Source organism: Phodopus roborovskii, unplaced genomic scaffold (assembly GCF_943737965.1).
Source record: "Phodopus roborovskii unplaced genomic scaffold, PHOROB, whole genome shotgun sequence".
Taxonomy (NCBI): Eukaryota; Metazoa; Chordata; class Mammalia; order Rodentia; family Cricetidae; genus Phodopus; species Phodopus roborovskii.
This window is the reverse complement of record NW_026126547.1, coordinates 820969-841568: the sequence shown is the minus strand read 5'-3', so window position 1 is coordinate 841568 and position 20600 is coordinate 820969. Positions and strand designations below refer to the sequence as shown.

The 20600-nt window shown below is 49.6% G+C and overlaps 1 protein-coding gene across 1 annotated transcript; it reads left to right on the top strand.

The window, feature by feature from the left end:
• Positions 1–1477: 1477 nt before the first annotated feature.
• Positions 1478–20213, top strand: Npc1l1 (NPC1 like intracellular cholesterol transporter 1). Its single transcript, XM_051200548.1, has 19 exons — positions 1478–1648; positions 2338–3869; positions 5967–6067; positions 6608–6780; positions 7018–7146; positions 7601–7783; positions 8331–8445; positions 8610–8737; positions 9283–9420; positions 9625–9714; positions 13058–13248; positions 13432–13556; positions 13985–14111; positions 14278–14333; positions 16369–16519; positions 16771–17002; positions 17184–17297; positions 17386–17548; positions 20026–20213. Exons 1-19 carry the CDS (start codon positions 1598–1600, stop codon positions 20211–20213), a joined length of 3987 nt encoding a protein of 1328 aa, XP_051056505.1. The 5' UTR covers positions 1478–1597.
• The last annotated feature ends 387 nt before the right edge of the window (positions 20214–20600 follow it).

Below are 20600 nucleotides of genomic sequence, written 5' to 3'. Positions count from 1 at the left end.
TGGGCACAGCTGGGAAACCCTCATGAGAGCGGATATATAGAAGGCAGAGCTTCAGTGACTCTTATTTGGACACTTGGGGTTTTCATGTGACTGTAGTGTTTTGTTTGTTTGTTTGTTGAGACAAGGTCTTACTCTGTAGCTCTGGCTGATCTGAAACTCACTCTATAGACCAGGCTGGCCCTGAGCTCACAGAGATTTGCCAACCTCTGCCTCCAGAGAACTGGGATTAAAGGCCTGTACTACTGTGTCCCTATCAGTAGTAACTTCTTGTTTCAAGGGTTTGTGATGTGGAAAAACATTAGCTACATGTTCCGAGGTTCAGGATTCCAGGAGTGTCCTCGATCAATGACTTGCAGGTACTACACTCTTAGCCACTGGAGGGGATTTTCTGTGGTTCCCTCTACGTCCTGGAGATCTCAGGAACAGGAGCTGTTCTTGAATGCATCTTTATTGGTTTCCTTATATCTCATGGTTCTTTGCCTGTTCACTGCACTGTAGTCACCTGAAGTCACCTCCCAGGTAAACTGTTTGTCCTAGTATACCTGTCTCAGGTTCTGCATTTGGGGGGTCAATGAGACAAAAACAGAGATGAGCAGATCCCATCCAGGGAGTAACAAGAGAACCATGAGGTGTTGGGGGAGGTTATCACTGTGAAAGAGCGGGCCTTCTACTCGGCCTCTGATGTTCCCTGCCAAAGCATGGGCAGCTCCCCTCTGAGCCCGCCACAGTCCATGGAACACTGGATGATGAGGAGTAGGCCATCACTGTAGCTGTCTGGGGAGGTAGCCTCACAATTGGCCATGCAGTGATTATGAGAAGCTCAGCTTTGGCTCTAGGGGTCAAGGTCTTGGCCCATCTTGGTGATAGCAAGAGCCCAAGGAAAGACGGGAAGACTTCTACTGGAAAGAAGTAGGAGAACCTGGGCGGAGATTGCCTAACCAGAGTTATTCAGGGCCAGGGCCAAGAAAGAGACAGGGCAAAAATGGGGAGGACAGGTAAAGGGTTCAAAGGAATCTCTGGCCTCTGTCCCCTGCAGACCCTGAAGGGACTTTTGTCACTGACTCGCTTTACTCTCAATGTCCCTTTATTATCTGGACGCTAATATCAATTAATCAGTTGCTAGGGTGACAGGGAGACTATACTTGATGTTGGTCTCAAGAGGCGATGGGTCAGAGTGCAGGCTGGAGGCCAAGCCCAGGATGATGTTGACATTCTGCAGTTCCATTTAGCCCCCAAGGCCAAAACCAGGCCAGTGCCTGGTCTATCAGAAGTACAATCCTGCATTTCTTGCCCAGCTGGCTCTAGCCACATTAGACTTCAGTTGCATCAGGAAGTGAGTGGGGACCCCAGCACCGTCACCAGGAAGTCCATCTAAGAGGGGGTACATGGAAGGGAGCCATCTGATAGGAGGGGACAGAGTATGTAAATCATTAACTAAAAGGGCACAGCCCTGTTTGTCCTAACCCTGCCTGAGCAGGGCTGTCCCTAGGAGGAGGCGGCTGCCTTAATGCACGACTTTGGGAGCCAGTTCTCAGCTTTCCCCAGCTGTCCCTGAGGATCAGGCCCTATTTCTCCTTGGTCACTTCCTAGCCTTGGAATGGCAGCTGGCCTGCAAGGATCACTGCTCTGGGCCCTACTCCTGAATTTGGTGAGTCTATTGTTCATGGCTACTTCTTAATGCCTCCCATTAGGGCAAGGCAAGCTGGGTGTCTGACAGTGAGGAGGGGTCATGCGGCTGGGGTTGGTTTCGCATGCCCAAAGAGAAGTCCAGATGGAGGGGGATCCAGGTCAGGGGGTTGAAGGGACAGAGGGTCAGAGAGGCAAATGGATGGAGTCTTTGCCTGTGGTTAAGTGAGGATTGCGTCGGGTGCTGAGGTGGATCCTGGGTGAACACCAACTGAAACAGTCCGGGTTTGGGAGGAGGTCTTGTTACCATCCTTGCTTGCTCTCAGACATGGGTGATAATGTTTGGTAATGCAGGACGCACACAGGAGGCTCTTGTACAGACCTCCACAAGCGACCCTGGCCTCGGTGTGGAGTTCAGCCTAGAGATTCAGACTGACAGCAATAGGGGCTCTCCACCTCCCCATCTCCTCTGCAGTATGGTTTTCTAAAGTCACTCTATCAGATCACTTCCTTTTTTAAATAACCCCATCTCTATCCATTGAAAGAAGGTCCCTCCATCGGCACCCTAAGCACAGCCCCATGAGCCTCCCCATAGCTCTCCCAGCCCCCCACATGATGTCCTTCCTTCCCATGCACTCCCCCTGACCTCGCATTGCCCTGACTGTGTCCACCAGCTTCAGGGCTTATGGGTGCTATTGGTCTTCTCTGCAGGCCCAGGGTGAAGTATACACACCCATTCATAAGGCTGGCTTCTGCGCCTTCTATGAAGAGTGTGGGAAGAACCCAGAGCTGTCCGGAGGCCTCACATCACTGTCCAACGTATCTTGCCTGTCCAATACCCCAGCCCGCCAAGTCATAGGTGAACAACTGGCCCTTCTCCAACGCATCTGTCCCCGCCTGTACAATGGCCCCAACACCACCTATGCCTGTTGCTCCACCAAGCAGCTGGTGGCATTAGACAAGAGTATGTCTATCACCAAGGCCCTCCTCACCCGCTGTCCAGCCTGCTCTGACAATTTTGTGAGCTTGCACTGCCACAACACCTGCAGCCCTGACCAGAGCCTCTTCATCAATGTCACCCGTGTGGTTATGCCCAAGAACACTCAACAGCTCCCAGCTGTGGTGGCCTATGAAGCCTTTTACCAGCGCAGCTTTGCAGAGAAGGCCTATGAGTCCTGCAGCCGGGTACGCATCCCCGCAGCTGCCTCACTGGCCGTGGGCACGATGTGTGGGGTGTATGGCTCTGCCCTTTGCAATGCCCAGCGCTGGCTCAACTTTCAGGGAGACACAGGGAACGGTCTGGCTCCTCTTGACATCACCTTCCACCTCATAGAGTCTGGTCAGGTCCTGGCAAATGAGATGCAGCCTCTGAATGGGGAGATCACACCCTGCAACCAGTCCCAGGGTGCAGACTCAGCAGCCTGTTCATGCCAGGACTGTGCAGCGTCTTGCCCTGTCATTCCTCAGCCTCCGGCCCTGCGCCCTTCCTTCTACATGGGTAAAATGCCTGGTTGGCTGGCTCTCATCATTATCTTCAGTGCGGTCTTTGTGTTGCTCACTGCTGTCCTTATATATCTTCGAATGGTTTCCAATAGGAACAAGAGAAAGACAACAGGCCTCCAGGAAGTCCCCAATCGCCCTCATAAGCGCAGATTCTCACCTCACATTGTCCTTGGCCGGTTTTTCCAGAGCTGGGGCACAAGAGTGGCCTCAAGGCCACTCACTGTCTTGGCACTGTCCTTTATAGTTGTGGTAGTCTTGTCAGTAGGCTTAATCAACATAGAACTCACCACAGACCCCGTGGAACTATGGTCTGCCCCCAAAAGCCAAGCTCGGAAAGAGAAGGCTTTCCATGACGAGCATTTTGGCCCCTTCTTCCGAACCAACCAGGTTTTTGTGACAGCTCGGAACAGGTCCAGCTACGCATATGACTCCCTGCTGTTAGGACCTAGGAACTTTAGTGGGATTCTGTCCCTGGATCTGCTCCTGGAGCTGCTGGAGCTCCAAGAGAGGCTTCGACACCTGCAGGTGTGGTCCCCTGAGGCACAGCGGAACATCTCCCTGCAGGACATCTGCTATGCCCCCCTCAAACCGCACAACACCAGCCTCTCTGACTGCTGTGTCAACAGTCTCCTTCAGTACTTCCAGAACAATCGCACACTCCTGCTGCTCACGGCCAACCAGACTCTCAATGGCCAGACTTCCCTGGTAGACTGGAAGGACCACTTCCTCTACTGTGCAAAGTGAGTAGAGCTGAGGAGGACCGGTGCCGCTATGCCCCTCTTCCTCCAGAACCAGGTCAGAACCCAGTTCCATCCTTCAGAAGCAGGGAGAGCCCCATGCTGCACACCAGGGCCATCGTTTGAGTCTCTTCTTGGATTTCATTCCCATGTGATGCCTGATCTCTACAGCACAATTATCTCAATAGTTCTTCCAGCTCTAGTCCGTATGACCTTTCTTTCCGTGATGCCCCTGCTGTGGTCTTAATAACTTTTAGAACTATTTTAATTTCACGTGCATGAATATTTTGTATGCTTGTATGTATGTGCATGGTTTATACATTAGCCTGATGCCGCAGTGACCAGAAGAAGTTTCTAGATTCACAGGAACTGGAGTTAAGGTCAGTTGTAAACAGCCAGGTGGATCCTGGGAACTGAACCCTGGTCCTGTACAAGGACAGCACTTAACCACTGAGCCCTCTTGTCTGCCCTTGGTGTAGTGTTAGTTTAAATCTCAGGTAGTGTTTGCGCTTGCCCTGTTTTGTTTTCCCGACTCTGTCAGGACCTGTAGGGCCTTTGGTAGCCTAGGGATTGGCTAGAAATAAATTCATCTGGGCTTGGTCAAGACTGGCTAGTACTGGCCCCAGGCATCAGGCCAAGTGTTCTAGGGCAGTTTCATTTGTACCCTGAAGCTGTTGAGGTTCTGTTTCTGGCTTTGCCCATTTTTGGTGGGTACGACCAGGATACCAGCAAGACCATTGGGCTACAGAAAGGGTGGCGAGAGAGGCCAGGAGTGGTGGATGCTCCTGGAGAACGAAGTTGAGAATGAAGGGCCCCAAATGGCCTTCTCCCCACCCTGTCCACACTCAAGAGCAGATGAGGGTTACAGCAGCCAGTGGTGTGAGTGCTGTTATGAAAACAGCTCTGACCTTGCAGATCCCAGGCCTCACATTCTTTAAGATCCACTAGATTAAAGAAAAAGACTTCGACGTTTCTCCTTGCTACTGGCTGTCTGTTCTCAGCTGAGTGTCAAGGGCTAGAGTGTCTGTGCTAGCCCTCAGACACAGCATAATGGAGAAGGGCTGTTGAGAGGCATCAGGGATCAGCTGTCTTAAACACTGTGTGATCTTTTGCTGTTGTTGATTTTGTTTTGTTTTTTCTGTTTGTTTGTTTGTTGTTTGGTTCAAGACAGGGTTTCTCTGTATTGCTTTGGAGCCTGTCCTGAGTCTAGCTCTGTAAACCAGATTCAACTGCCTCTGCCTCCCGAGTGCTGGGATTAAAGACATGCACCACCAACACCCAGCTGATTTTGTTTTAAGATAGAGTCACATTATTTAATTCAAAGTCACACTCTTCCCTTACCCTCCTGAGTAATGGGAGTTATAGCCCTATGCTATCACGCTTGGCTTGTACCATCTTTATTTTTGTTTTGAACGCTCACAACTCTTGGTGAGCTGATTCTGCTCATTTCATAGACTGGAAAAATCAGGCTCAGAGTGTTATGGTAAGCTGCTTAAAGTCACACAGCCCTTTGTCTTTCTTAGATGGTGCCATTGACCAATAGACTCCTCAGAGCTGAGAATGTGTGTAAAGAGCTTTGCGGAGGCTTCTGCTCTGTTTCCACAGAGATGTGCTCTGTAGAAAGGGTTTATTTAGTTGAAGGGGACAAGCCTGTCTAAGGGCACTGGCTGGGTAGCTGTAGACACATGGCTCTGAGCTTCGGGGCTCAATTCAACAGTTGAAGGGTTTCAGGCTCCGGGAGGGAGGAAATGAAGAAGAGCATGGAGACCTGAGCAGGGGCTGTCACAGCTCAAACCTGGGCTCACCACTTAATTGTGATGCTCATTTGGAACTGGGGTAATGACAGGTCTGAAGGTTTGGCTATGTGAGGGGACATGTGAAGCAGAGTAACCTGTCCAAGGGAGACACCCTACCCTTCCAAGGCAGCCCTAGCCTATTCTGTGGGTAACCTCATGAGACCACTTTGTGGAAAAGTCTGGGTCAGGTAGTCTGAAGTCATTGCTCCTCCTCCCTCAGGGAGTTGAGGGCCTGGGGTAGGGCGGGAACAAAGGAACCAGGCAGGGTCTAGAAAGCGTCTATCCCTTTGTGGTTTCCCTCTAGTGCCCCTCTCACGTTCAAAGATGGCACATCTCTGGCCCTGAGCTGCATCGCTGACTATGGGGCCCCTGTATTCCCCTTCCTTGCTGTCGGGGGGTACCAAGGTAAGTGAGGTAGGCCCTGGGGAGCTAGTGAGGGGACAGTTTTGTGTCAGGAATAATAGGCAGAAGGGAGAGGTCATGTGACGGGGTGTTTCCAGTTCCTGGGGGCTGGGCTTAAGGGGACTGCAGAGGACCGCTTCCTGCCTCCCCTCTGTCCCTCCTTTCTCTCTCTCTCTCTCTCTCTCTCTCTCTCTCTCTCTCTCTCTCTCTCTCTCTCTCTCCCCCCCTCTCTCTCTCTGGTTTATTTATTTTATGTGTATGAGTGCTCTATCTGCATGTACACCTTTATGCCAGACAGAAAAGGGCATCGTATTCCACTATAGATGGTTGTGAGCCAGGCGAATTGAACTCAGGACCTCCCCTCATCTCTTAACGTTGCCTGGGAACTCTGGTTTTGTGCCTTTGGCTGGGAAAGGGAACCGGAGCATGGAATAAGGCCATTTTGTTGGAGCGAGGAACTGGGAATGGAAGGGAGAAGGGCACAGTTTGAGGGGAAGAAGGAAGGGCACTTTAGGAGGGAGGCTCAGTGTTTTCTCTTCCCAGGGACCGACTACTCTGAGGCAGAGGCACTGATCATAACCTTCTCTCTCAATAACTACCCTGCTGATGATCCCCGAATGGCCCAGGCTAAGCTCTGGGAGGAGGCTTTTTTGAAGGAAATGCAAGCCTTCCAGAATAGCACAGCTGACACGTTCCAGGTTGCATTCTCAGCTGAGGTAAGGACCCTGAGAGTTCCTGGTTCTATGCTTGCAATCCCTAATAGTCCTGGGTCAATTCTAGTCAAATCCACATCCTGGCTCTACTTGTTCCTGAACAGCCCTGGGCAGTGAAAGCCTGTGCCCACTCCCATATGGGGATTGTGTTAGAGGCTCCTGTAGTTCCCCAGAGCATGCAATGAGCTGTTTAACAAAGAAACCCAGTATGTGGGCCATGATGTGCTTGTGTGCTCATAGCGCTCGTTGGAGGATGAGATCAACCGCACCACCATCCAGGACCTGCCTGTCTTCGCCATCAGCTACATCATCGTCTTTCTGTACATCTCTCTGGCCCTGGGCAGCTACTCCAAATGGAAACGAGTAGCGGTGAGAGTGGGAAGGACACACAAGAGGGACTCAGAGCCTATGACATCTCTAGATGGCCTTTCAAAGCATCCCTAGAGAGGGCTTCTCAACATAGCCAGTTGCACAGATCCAAAGAGAACCCCTCAAAGGGTAGTATTTCTTGGATGTGTTCTGTGTTGAAAGGCCCAAAGTTTTCTTCCTGCCCTCTAACGTATTCCTACTCTACACATGCAAAGCTGTCATTTAAAAGGTCATGCAATGCAATTCTAGGAAGATGCAGCTGGGCACACCTGCACTCTTGGCCTGCCCCTGGGAGGATGGTTTAGCGAAGAGACTTAAATACACATTTGGGCTCTTCACTGAGGTGGGTGGCATGGAGCACCTGTGATCACCAAGGGTACCTGCCTGCTTCTCGCCCAACCTGGGGAGTAAGGAGGGCTAGGTAGCCAACAGGCTGAGCCTCGCTGTGTTGCAGGTGGATTCCAAGGCTACTCTGGGCCTAGGTGGGGTAGCTGTCGTGCTGGGAGCAGTCATAGCTGCCATGGGTTTCTACTCCTACCTGGGTGTTCCCTCCTCTCTGGTTATCATCCAAGTGGTACCCTTCCTGGTGCTGGCCGTGGGAGCAGACAACATCTTCATCTTTGTTCTGGAGTACCAGGTAGGAAGGGAGGGGCTCCTCCCTTGTTCCTCCCTAACAATATCCTTGTTAGACAAAGCTTGTTAGACATAGAGTTGCTGGCATTCTTGCAGGCTCTTCTCTGCAGGGTCATACATGTTGGAAATGGTGTGGGTTGTCACAGATCCATTCATACTACTTGTATCATTTTGAACTTGCTTTCAGTTAAACAATACACTGTCCACTGAGCTCTCTGTATTTATGCATTAGAGCTGCCTCCCTCCTGCCTTTACACCACCCTGTGTGGCAGTCGTCCCATGGTAAGCACAAACCAGAGTCCATTTAGCCTCTCTTTGCTGTCAAACACTTAGTGACAAGAATGCTCAGTCTTTTTCATACTTTTCTAGAATGTGCCGAGTGGCTCTTCAGGCCACAACACAGAAGCAGAAGTGTGGCTGTGAGTTGTTTAGTAGGCTCTTCTGTTTCTCGAAGCTCTGGCAGTTCCTCAGATTTGGCCAGGCTCTACCACCCTGCTGCTGGCCTTGGTGACCTGGAAGACCCTCTTTACTCTGTCTCTTTGCCCACACAGAGGCTGCCTAGGAGGCCCGGGGAGCAGCGAGAGGCCCACATTGGCCGTACCCTGGGCAGTGTGGCCCCCAGCATGCTGCTGTGCAGCCTCTCTGAGGCCATCTGCTTCTTTCTAGGTGAGCAAGGGCTGTCCTTCTCCACCCAGGAGCTGGCCTGCTAACTTAGCCTATGTCGGGGCAGGGTTCTCAGAAGGCAGTGGGCATTTCGTGTTTTAAACTGTCTGTGCTGACATCTGGCCCATGATGCCAGGATGATCTGACAGACCCTGTGCCCCCAACAGGGGCCCTGACCCCCATGCCAGCTGTGCGGACCTTTGCCTTGACCGCTGGCTTATCGATTATCCTCGACTTCCTGCTCCAGATGACTGCCTTCGTGGCCCTGCTCTCCCTGGATAGCAAGAGGCAGGAGGTAAAGCCAACTAGGCCAGGACCATGTTCACCAGAAGATGTGGCATTACTACCACAGAGGTAGCCAGGAGGGCTGGGTTCTGATTCTGACAGAGGATGTTTGGGCTGTATGTTCTGCAATTTCCCATAGAAAGAGACTTTATATTTATTTGGTTTGGAAGTATCATTAAACCTCCATTTAAAATTAGGTAAGTTTACAAAATAAATTATAAAGTTAACAGAAGTCAAGCTAGGTTTTTGTTTGTTTTGTGTGTGTGTGTGTGTGTGTGTGTGTTTCTTTCTAGACAGGTTTTCTCTGTGTAGATTTGGAGCCTGTCCTGAGGCTCCCTGTGTAGATTAGGCTGGCCTTGAACTCACAGATATCTGCTTACCTCTGCCTCCCCAGTGCTGAAACTGGTAGTTTTTTAATGATGTAAAATTCAGTATTTGATTGAGGCAGGAAATAAAAGCAACGAAAACTGCAGAGGCCATCTCCGGAGCTTCCCTGGATGGGGTGGTTCCTGAGGTCTGCCTCGGACCCCGTCTTGAGAGGCTGTCATCTTCTAGGCCTCTCGTCCCGACATCTTATGCTGTCTTTCACCCCGGAAACTACCCCCACCTGAACAAAAAGAGGGGCTCTTAGTCCGCTTTTTCCGAAAGATATACGCTCCCTTCCTGCTGCACAGGTTCACCCGCCCTGTTGTGGTACGTGGGCTGAGGGGGCTGTACCACTTTGGGAGAAAGACCTGGGGGAGCATGGTGGGGTGGCTGTCCAGGCCCAGGGTGGTTACTTGGGGCTAGAGCATGAGTCTGTCCAACGGCAGGATGTTTCCTAGAATGCTCACCAAAGCCTGAGGGAAGATGGAGGCTTTTTGGGGAGAGGTTTTCATGTGCCAGTTTCTCCCTCAGCTGCTGCTGTTTCTGGCCCTGTTTGGAACAAATCTCTACTTAATGTGCAACATCAGCGTGGGGCTGGACCAGGAGCTGGCTCTGCCCAAGGTGAGTGGTCTTTTCTTAGGCCCTGAGACCTGGGAGGGGCAGCAGTGTCGGTATCAGGGCGGGGGTGGGTGGATGGGGGAGGGGTGGGGGGTGAGGGTGGAGGTGGGAGGGGGATGGGGGGTGGGGGGTGAGGGTAGGGGTGGGGGTGTGGGTGGCAATGCGACAAGGCTTGGTTCTATGCAGGGTTGCTCTCAGGGGATCCCTGAGAGAGAAACCTCGCCCATATTTGTAAAGTGCTGCGGAGGGTTCGCCATGTGGCTCTCCACACAGAGGGACTGCCATCCTTCTATGTGAATTCCTCGCTGATGCTTGTTTGGGGTTTATTATTTTGATGTGCTCGAGTGTTTTGCCAGCATGTATGCTTGTGCGCTGTGTGGTGTCGGATCCTCTGCGACTGTAGTTACAGATGGATGTGAGCCACCCTGTGGGTGCTGGGAATTGAACCCGGATGCTCTGCAAGAGCAGCAAGTGCTCTTAACCTCTTTGTCAACTCACCAGCCCCAACACTTGTTCTTTTCTTTTCTTTTTCTTTTTTTTTTCTGTGCTGGGGGTCAAATATGGGAAAGTGCCTTATCAGTAAGCATCAAGTCACTTTTATGTTTTTATCTTTATGTTTTATCCTTTTTTTTTTTTTTTTTTCCTTTGTTTTAGTTTTTTGAGATAGAATTTCTCTGTGTAACAGCTCTGGCTGTCCTGGAACTCCCCTTTGTCTTCTTCTTCTTTTTAACAACAGTCATGGCACAGGGTACAGTAGTGTCTATCTGTTTGTAGTGGTGGGTCTCACACTGTAGCCCAGGCTGCTCTGGAATGTGGAATGCCCTGTCCTCTTGCACTGGACTCTTGAGACTACTAGCAGCGCTGCTGCTTGGCTTTATAGCAATTTCAATTTGCTTTTCAACAACTAGAGATGTTACACATCTTTTCAGTACATACTGATCACCCATGTATCTTTTGTGTGTGTGTGTGTGTGGAGGGGGGTTTGTCGAGACAGGGTTTCTCTGTGTAACAGTCCTGGGTGTCCTGGAATTAGCTCTGTAGACCATGCTGGCCTTGCACTCACAAAGACCCGCCTGCCTCTGCCTCCCGAGTGCTGGGATTAAAGGTGGGCAGCACCACTGTCTGGTCTTCTTTGCTCATTTTTGCATTGTCTTTTTGTTGTTGATGTTGCTGAGACTTAAGAGTTCCCTGTCTCTTCAGGAGATTGGGGGCTTGTTGGAGACCTGATCATCAAATGTTTTTCTCTTCCTGCAGGCCCTTTTTATTCTAGTGGTAGTGTGACTTGGTATGTGAGATATTTAAAATCAGCCTCAGTCTTTTTCTTTTGTTGTCTGACTTTGGTGTCATATCCAAGGAATTGCTAAATTCAAAGTAATGAAATCAACCCCCCCCCCATTTTTCCTAAGGTTTTTTTGTAGCTTTACATCTTAAGTCTTTGATTCATGTGAGGGTTTTGTTGTTATTGTGGGTTTTTTTTTTTTTTTTTTTTTTTTTTTTTTTTTTTTGAGACAGGGTTTCTCTGTGTAGCTCTGGCTGTCCTGGAACTCACTCTGTCCTGGAACTCAGAGATCCGCCTGCCTCTGCCTCCTGAGTGCTGGGATTAAAAGGTGTTCGGAGTCACCACCTGGCTTCGAGTTGATCTTTATACAATGTGTTATGGAAATGTCCAAATTTTGATTCCATATAGCTTCCTCAGGACCATTTACTAAAAAGAATGGCTTTCCTCCATAAAATGTTTTTGGCATCCATACCCAAATCACTCAAGCATGCGAGTGTCTGGCTCCTCATTTGCTCCATTGAGCTCCTTGCCTCTCCTGTGTTAGTACTATTTTACTCAGTAATTAACCTTCCTCCCTCCCTCCCTCCCTCCCTCCTCCCTCTCTCCCCTCCCTCCCTCTTTTCCTCCCTCTCTCCCTCCTTCTCTTCCCTTCCTTCCTCCCTTCCCTCTTTCCTCCCTCCCTCCTTCCCTTCTTTCTTTCCTTCCCTCCTTTCTCCCTCCCTCCCTTTCTTTTTTATTTTTCTTTCTGAGCCAGGGTTTCTCTGCATAGTCCCAACTCTCCTGGAACTCGCTCTGTAGACCAGGCTGGCCTCCAACTCAAAGAAATGCACCTGCTTCTGCCTCCCTTGTGCTGGGATTAAAGGCGTGGGCTGCCACCACTCCTAGTAGTCAAATTTCAAACCAGGAATCGTGAGTCTTTTGAATTTGTTATTTGTCAAAATGTCTTGGGCTATTTGAGTTCTCTAGAGATTACATTTGAATTTAGCTTGAAATTTTTATATTTCTTCAAAAATTGTCACTGGTATTTACATAGGGATTGCACCAAATCCTTAGATGGCTGTGCTTTGGTAGTATTGATACTGTAATAATATTTGTCATTGAGACCATTACTTATGTTTTAATTTCTTCAAAGAACCTAAGAACCACATCCTTACACACACACACACACACACACACACACACACACACACACACACGGTCTTACTATGCACTGACTATGTAGATCAGGCTGGCCTTGAACTCACAGAGATTGCCTGGCTTTGCCTCTCAAGTAATGGGACTAAAGGTGTGTGTTACCATACTAGGCCTAAGCCACTGTCTCCCTGCATGCTAAGTAACACTCCTACCCCTGAGCTACACCCCCAGCCCTCCTCTCTGAAGGACAGTTTTGCTGGAAATAAGATTCATTTTTCCCTTTAGCACTCTGAATATATAAATCCACTGTCCCAAGGCTGCTGATGAGAAATGTGGAAACAATTGCATTGTATTCCTCCCTTGTGACAAGTCATTTCTTGTGTTGCCTCCAATGCTCTTTGATGTTGGCTTTTGACAGTTGTATTATCATGTGCTTTGGGCTAGATTTGTTTGTTCTAATAGACCTTGCCCAAATTCCTTTAATGTTTATATTTATGTGTTTCATCAATTTGGGGACATTTTGGCTATTAGTTCTTCAGATAATCCATCTGTTTCTTTAATTTTTCTTCTCCTTCTGAAATTCTTACAATGCATATGTAGGCCTACCTGATGTCTCCTGGGACCTCTCTGTGTGTATCTTGGTGTGTACTTCATGTGTATGTCAGGGCACAGTTGTGTGTGTCCTGCAGTCTGTGTCTTGGAGATATGTATGCATGCACTCTATACTTCTGAGTAAGTTCCTCTACGTGTGTCCCTGAGCACCAGTATCTGCCCGTGCAACTACCCTTGTGTGTGCACCTCTGAGTGTGCTCCTCTGTTTACCCCAGTGTGTAATTTGCATGGACTTCTCAGTGTGTCTGTGTAAGACCTGGGGCAAGGCCATTATGGTGGGTGCCTAAGGTCTCCTGAGACTCCGATTCTCTTCCCTCCCAGGATTCCTACTTGATTGACTACTTCCTCTTTTTGAACCGATACTTTGAAGTGGGGCCTCCAGTGTACTTTGTCACCACCTCGGGCTACAACTTCTCCAGCGAGGCAGGCATGAATGCCATTTGCTCTAGTGCAGGCTGTGACAGCTTCTCCCTAACCCAGAAGATCCAGTATGCCACTGAATTCCCTGAAGAGTAAGTGGTTGGTCTCCCCAGAACCCTGATTTGCTCTCTCTCTCTCTCTCTCTCTCTCTCTCTCTCTCTCTCTCTCTCTCTCTCTCTGCTTCCTCTCCTGTTTTCTCTTCCCATGTGCTCTGCCTCTGCAGCTAACAAAACCAGGCTCACTGGCTCTACCTACTTTCCATTGTCTGGCCTCAGGTCTTACATAGCGATTGCTGCATCGTCCTGGGTAGATGACTTCATCGACTGGCTGACCCCATCCTCCTGCTGCCGCCTTTATGTCTTTGGCCCTCATAAGGGTGATTTCTGTCCTTCAACTGATAGTGAGTGTGGGGCTTCAGGGTTATTGTTGCCCAGTACAGCTTAGGGAAAGAGAAAGGAAAGGACTGATAAGGCATTCAGTTCCCCCACCAAACCCAGAGGGTTCAGGCAGGTTAGACCGTAGGCATTCGTACTTATGTGTCCCTGGAGTATTATGCCTTTGACTGTAGAATACACTGGTTGTGGGTAGTGGGCTTGGGAGTGGGGCTATGCTTCTGCATGCGGAGGTGCTGTGTATACAGGTGCCTTCCCTTGACCTACCTTCCCTTTCCTAGCAGCCAGTAGGCATCAAGAGGAGCACATCTCCCACAATTGGGGGCATGTGTCAACTCCTCAGAACTGGGGACTTTAGGTTGGGGCCCAGAGTTGGAGTCAGAACAGGAGCTGCCTTGTCTAGTGTGTCACTGCCCAGAGTCCTTCCTCCCTGCAGCCTCCTTGAACTGTCTAAAAAACTGCATGGACTTCACTCTGGGCCCGGTGAGGCCCACAGCAGAACAGTTTCACAAGTATCTGCCCTGGTTCCTGGACGATCCACCCAACATCAGATGTCCCAAAGGGTAGGTTCAGAGAGTGGCCCCTGCTAGAGATGGGGAGATGGGTTTCAGAAGTGGTGGACACAGGGGGTCAGAATTGTCCAGTCAAGGCCTCCCTGGGGTACAGTGGGTGTGTCGACAGACATGGTCTCATCCCCACTAAGCCTTTACTCTGGCCTCCTTTTTGCAGGGGTCTAGCAGCGTACAGAACTTCTGTGAATTTGAGCTCAGATGGCCAGGTTATAGGTAAGTGAGGCCTAGTTTGGGGAGGAGGTCTCAAGTCAGCTAGCTGCTTTAAAATCCTCCTATTATGTGTGTGTGTGTGTGTGTGTGTGTGTGTGTGTGTGTGTGTGTGTGTGTGTAACTGTCCTGCGACTGTCGGCAAGAAACCTACTTCACAACCCTCACGAGCTAGGACTTTACCCATTCTTTCACACCACATCCATGGCCACTGTGAATGTGTGGCAGCCTTTCTAATAGCTCATGTCATACTAGGGAGCCACCCACCTAAACACATATTCGCTCATGTGTGTATTATATGGAGATGTCAGTAGCAGCTGCTGGCTAAATGTGGTAGGGATGCCTCTGTGTAGGGGAATCTCAAGAGCCATCAACAGTAACAAGGGGATGAAGTCGGACTAGTGGGAAGAAGGATCCAGTGTGTTGTCTGAGCACCACAGCAGGAAGCAGAACCAGACAGCCATCTGCATGAAGGGAGCCAGCCATGTTAGATCTGTGTCCACCAGTGTTGATAACCTGGGGGAGCTGGCATCAAGATAGGGGAGCTTTGCATGAATTTATTTTTTTACAGAAACAACTCAGAGTTGGAATTATTAGCTACAAACTCTAGAACACCAATCCCACCCTCCCAGCTAACTCTTGTATGAAGTTCCTCTCTTCCAAGAAGGTAGCCCACCTTTCCCTGGTCCTCACCTTAAGGCATGCAGAACCCATGTGGTGGTCAAAAGGCAGTGGGGTGTCAAGGACAGAGGAGTGGGTGGCTTCTTGGAGGGAACCCTGCCCCACATAACCCAGGGTAGGTCTGCATCCATCATGAACCTTAATATCCTACAGCAGCGCTTTGCAGAGTGATGCACCGCCCTCCCCCCAACAGTATCAGTATCATCAGGAAATTGTTAGACACGCCCAAGCCTTGCCTGAGACTTGTTAGACCATATCTCTATGGGGATGACCATCCCTCTGCTGTGAACTACCTGCAGGTGCTCAGAGGTCTGGATCAGGCTCCACGGGCACCTAGTATGTTAAGTCTGTGTGTCTCATCTGTCTTTGCTTTTCCTGTGTGTGTATGGCCCTCATTTCCATTGCTGACATAATACCTACTGAATACAATTAGCATTGTACTTACTGGTAGGATTCCTGAGTCACAGCTCTAATAATTCAGCCATTTTGGTTTGTCTGTCTTCCTTTCTGGTCTGTTCTAGAATAATGTAGGCTACATGAGACCCTGCCTCAAAAAAAAAAAAAAATAATTTTTCAGTTTGCCTATTCCTATAGAAACAGACCAGATCCTCCTGTCTCCTAAGTACTGGGACCATAAGAATGATGCACCACACTTTAACAAAAACCAGGCTGAGTTTTTGTTTAAAAATCCAGTGCATGTTTAGAAAGCACACAAAGGAGGATTTGGTTTCACCAGGGAAATCTCTTAGTTTTGCTTTTTGAGACAGTCACTCACTCTCTAACCCAGGCTGCCCTCAAACTTGCAGTGATTTTCCTACCTTAGCCTGCTGGGTACTGGGATTACAGGTGGTATGCAGGGGTAGATTTTTTTTTTTAGGTTTATTTATTATGTATACAGTGTTCTGCCTGCAGGCCAGAGAGGGCACCAGACCTCATTATAGATGGTTGTGAGCCACCATGTGGTTACTGGGAATTGAACTCAGGTTCTCTGGAAGAGCATCCTCCAGGCTGGAGAGATGGCTCAGAGGTTCAGAGCACTGGCTGCTCTACTAGAGGACCCAGGTCTGACTCCCAGTGCCCACATGGAAGCTCATAACTGCCTTTAACTCCAGTTATAGGGGATCCCATGACCTCTTCTGGCCTCCATGGGACCAGGAATTCATGTGCCCAGACATACATGCAGTTAAAAATACTCATATACATTAAAGATAAATAAGAAAATGCAGGTCTCTTGTAGAAAATCGGTGCTGGCAGAACCCTGAAACCAGTCTGATCGAATGTTTGTATCACTGTCTCTGGGACATGGGAATGGGTACTCACCCATTTGACTCTCCTTTTCTCATGTGCTGTGGCCATTCAGCCTCCCAGTTCATGGCCTACCACAAGCCGCTCAGGAACTCACAGGACTTCACAGAAGCTCTCCGGACATCCCGATTGCTAGCAGCCAACATCACAGCTGAACTACGGAAAGTGCCTGGGACAGACCCGAACTTTGAGGTCTTCCCCTACACGTGAGGACTGGGGATGGGGTGGGTCAGGGATATCACACAAGAGATATTGGGGGCTGCAGGCTTTTGAGTGATCTTGAGGGATAAGGGCCGCCTCTGTCCCAGGTGTCTCCTCGGGTAGCTTGGGGCCTGTCCATTTCTTACACGGGTCAGCATCCAAGTCAAACCTTTGAGTCTCACGTTTTTTTCTTTTGAGATGGGTTGTCCTTCCCGCCTAGTGGCTGGTACTTTGACCACACCCTGCTCTCTGGCAGGATCTCCAATGTGTTCTACGAGCAGTACCTGACAGTCCTCCCTGAGGGGATCTTCACTCTTGCTCTCTGCTTTGTGCCCACCTTTGTTGTCTGCTACCTCCTGCTGGGCCTGGACATGCGCTCAGGCATCCTCAACCTGCTCTCCATCATCATGATCCTCGTGGACACCTTTGGGCTCATGGCCGTGTGGGGTATCACCTACAATGCTGTGTCCCTCATCAACCTTGTCACGGTAACCCACAGAATAGGCCACAGATGGCCTTTGGCAGTTGGGGGTCTGAACCCATATGCTCCCCCCTCCCCCCCCTCCCCAGTTATGTGTAGGATCTAGACCCCTGCCTGGCTTTCTTTCTTGTTTCTTTTTCTTCCCTGTCTCCTACCTTGTCAGCTGAAGTTCTTCTCTCTGCCTATAGGCAGTGGGCATGTCTGTGGAGTTTGTGTCCCATATCACTTGGTCCTTTGCTGTAAGCACCATGCCTACCCGGCTGGAGAGGGCCAAGGATGCTACTGTCTCCATGGGCAGTGCGGTGAGTGGAGAGGGATGGATCACCCTGTGCTCTGCCTGACTGTTTATGTCCTATCTGTCTCTAACTATGACACCCCCACCTCTGGAAGGTGTTTGCTGGAGTGGCCATGACCAACTTCCCAGGAATCCTCATCTTGGGCTTTGCCCAGGCCCAGCTTATCCAGATCTTCTTCTTCCGTCTCAACCTCCTGATCACCTTGCTGGGCTTGCTGCATGGCCTGGTCTTCCTGCCAGTTGTCCTCAGCTATCTGGGTGAGTACCCAAGCCCACTCTTGCCAGGATGACACAGTTATGAGTGTGGACCAAAATAGCTCCTGCTTCCTTGGAAAACTCATGGAGTCCGGGTCAAGTAGGTGACCGTACTTCCTATTTTGGAAGCTTTTGTTTTTCATTTAGTATGCTGCAGGCACCTCTCTTTGTTAACTGTGTCTTAAATACTATTTGTGTGCCCTGTTGCACTTTTCTGTTGGACTTTAAAACATGACTTTTACACACACTGACACATTTTTTTTCTAGTGCTTCTGGGGATGAAACCCAGACTATTGCACATGCTAGGCAAGTGCTATACTATTGAGTCACACCTAAACATAGAAAAAAATATATTCTACACTGAGAATGATGTGTGTGGGCACACAAACATATGTAACCAAGACAAGTATCTTACAAAATAGTACTTTCTCTTAATACATGAAGCATTCTGGTATTTTTGGTTCTATCCTATTATTGATTTGGAAATTCTGGTGTTGACCTACAAGTTTCATTTAATGACTCATTACTGGGTAATAACTCACAGTTTGCAAACACTGTCCCATTGTATGCTCTGTCATCTTTCTGTCTTCCTTCCTTCCTTCCTTCCTTCACCTGGAGAGGAATCATGAGCAGACATGGGAAGCTCCTCTCTGGCATTTTATTCCCCTTAGCATTTGGCAGGAGCAGCGGCTGCAGAAGGCGGGTGGAAGCACTGTTTAGTACTACAGCTTTTGTGTAGGCCTTAGGTGTGAGGACGCTTAGCCCTGTAGCCTCAGGGTTACCATTCTCAGCCCAGGGTGTTGCCACCTTTGGCCATGGGGACTTGACTCTGTGGGCAATCAGAGCGTTCAGCTTCTCTTCTGTAGCTCCTTAGAGCCTAGTTCTCTGTCCCCGCTTGTCGACTCTATCTGTCACCCTTATTCCTGCCACAGCTGCTCTAAAGCTGCACGGTGGCTTCAAGCAGGCTGTTGTCTCGCTGCCGTATCTGCTTGCGGAGACTGCTCAGCTACTAGAGCCACAAGCGCAGTGAGTTCTATCCATGCTGCTCCTTCCATCCTGTTACCAGCACACTTCTAAAAGGAAGTAAGGAAAGGTCACGGGAGAGGGTGGGCACCCAGGAGGCCTGATGTTGCAACACCAGGGGCAGCCCATAGGACTGCTTGAGTAGACTGAGCAGCTGGCTTACAGCAAGAGAAGGTGCTTTGGCCAATCCCAGGTTATATGTTTGGAGTCACAGTCTTGCCTCTTTGCATCAATTACAGTCATCGGGGTTCTGTTTTGGGCCAATAGCAGCTTTCTCTTTAGCATCAATTACATCACTTGGCTTCTGCCTTGGGCCAATCATGGCCTTGCCTCTTAACATTAGTTACAACAGTTCTCCAGCTATACCACCAGGGGGCGTGTTCATCTTACGGCAGGTGCAGGCATCAGGGCGGTCTGGCTGATTTTTCTCTAGGCAACCAGAATAGCAGGGAAGAGTCCACAGCGCTGCTTAGGCAGGTGGATTGCCCCATCCTGCAACCTCTTTGCTTATTTACAGGGGCATGAACATCAGAGTGAGTGCTTACAGTATAATTGAAAGAACTTATTAGAATCAATAATGAATTTAGTAGATTTTAAATGGAGCTTCACAGTGCTTAACTCCCAAGTACCCTAGGGAGAAATGTGTTTCCCTCCACTGTCTCACTTCCTCCACCGTTTATTTAGGTGGCTTGCAATTGTTGGCCATTAGACTGCTTCTGACTCTATACTACTGTTTCCAAGCACTGCAGTGACTGCCTTGTGGCTGAACCTTTGACCTTGTCATCCAATATTTTCCTAGAGAAAACCTGGGAATGTTGATTATTATGCCAGTTGTTAATTCTTGCCACAAAGTCAGTTTAATTTATTTTTCTGATGCTAGAATCACCTATAGGATCTCACTGGCCATCTTTGAGGAGGAGAATGCGTGTGTTGGGGACAGTAAGGACCAGTTCTGGGAGATGTTCCAGCCATGGGCTGGAAGTTTCTAGATCAATAGGGGCTGGGGAGTGCCAAGGACCTTGAAAGACTCCCATTGTCCTCAGTCCTGTAGCTGCAGCCAGGGATACCCCACCACTAAGGGTATGTAGGCAGAGGCCCAGAAAGGCACATGGTAAGCCCAGAGCCCTACTTCCTGATCGCCCTGTACCTTGTGTCTGTGGTACAGTGTGGAACGGTGCTTTTTAGAGGAGGGTTGCCTGTGGTGTCAGTACCAGATTGTCCCCCAGAAGAAAGGGAGAGAGGAGCTGGGTGACAGGGACCCCCCTGAGAGAGCATGCCTGCTGAGGCAGACTGGGGAGGGTGTGGGACACCAGTTGAAATGGCTGTTGGCAGGTTGAAGCAAGAGCAAGGAGGTGCAGATGAATCAGAGCCCAGCTTGCATTTTCTAAATCTGTGGTGCTTGTGCCATCTGCATGCCTCTCTGACCGTGGGTGTATGTTCTGTTTTCTCTCCTGCAGGACCTGATGTTAACCCAGATCTGGTACTGGAGGAGAAACTAGCTACAGAGGCAGCGGTGGCCCCAGAGCCTTCTTGCCCGAAGTACCCCTTCCCTGCTAATGACTATGTTAACCTGAGTTTTGAGGAAGCTACCCCTGGAGCTAGTGCTGCTAGCAGCTCTTTGCCTAAAAGTGGCCAAAAGTTTTAATGGAGAAGGCACTCATCCAGGCTCCGTGGCTCTTGCTGATAAGAGGCCATGGAAGTCTTTCCTCTGGTTGTCCTCAAGGCCCAGGGGAGGTTGTTTCTGAAAACTGGCTGGCATTCTGGCCATGAGGCAGTCAGAATGATGGTCTCTTTGCTCTCATACCAGGTCTCTGAGGCCTGGTCAGTGTGACATTGCCTCCTCCTTCCTGGAGCCGCTGAGGACATGTCTGTCTATGGCTCAGTCAGGGTATATATTTCTCACCCAGTTATCCATTACCAAAAATACCTCCAGGGGTTGGAGAGATGGCTCAATGGTTAAGAGCACTGGCTCTTCCAGAGGACCTAGGTTCAGTTCTTAGCACCCACATATTGGTTCACAACTGTCTACAAC

Excerpts from the sequence above, each read along its gene's own strand:
- Npc1l1 (XM_051200548.1), top strand. The coding sequence starts at position 1,598 with ATGGCAGCTGGCCTGCAAGGATCACTGCTCTGGGCCCTACTCCTGAAT. Across the intron at positions 1,649-2,337 it reads GGGCCCTACTCCTGAATTTG|GCCCAGGGTGAAGTATACAC; the intron begins GTGAGTCTATTG and ends TCTTCTCTGCAG. Across the intron at positions 17,549-20,025 it reads AGTTGTCCTCAGCTATCTGG|GACCTGATGTTAACCCAGAT; the intron begins GTGAGTACCCAA and ends TCTCTCCTGCAG.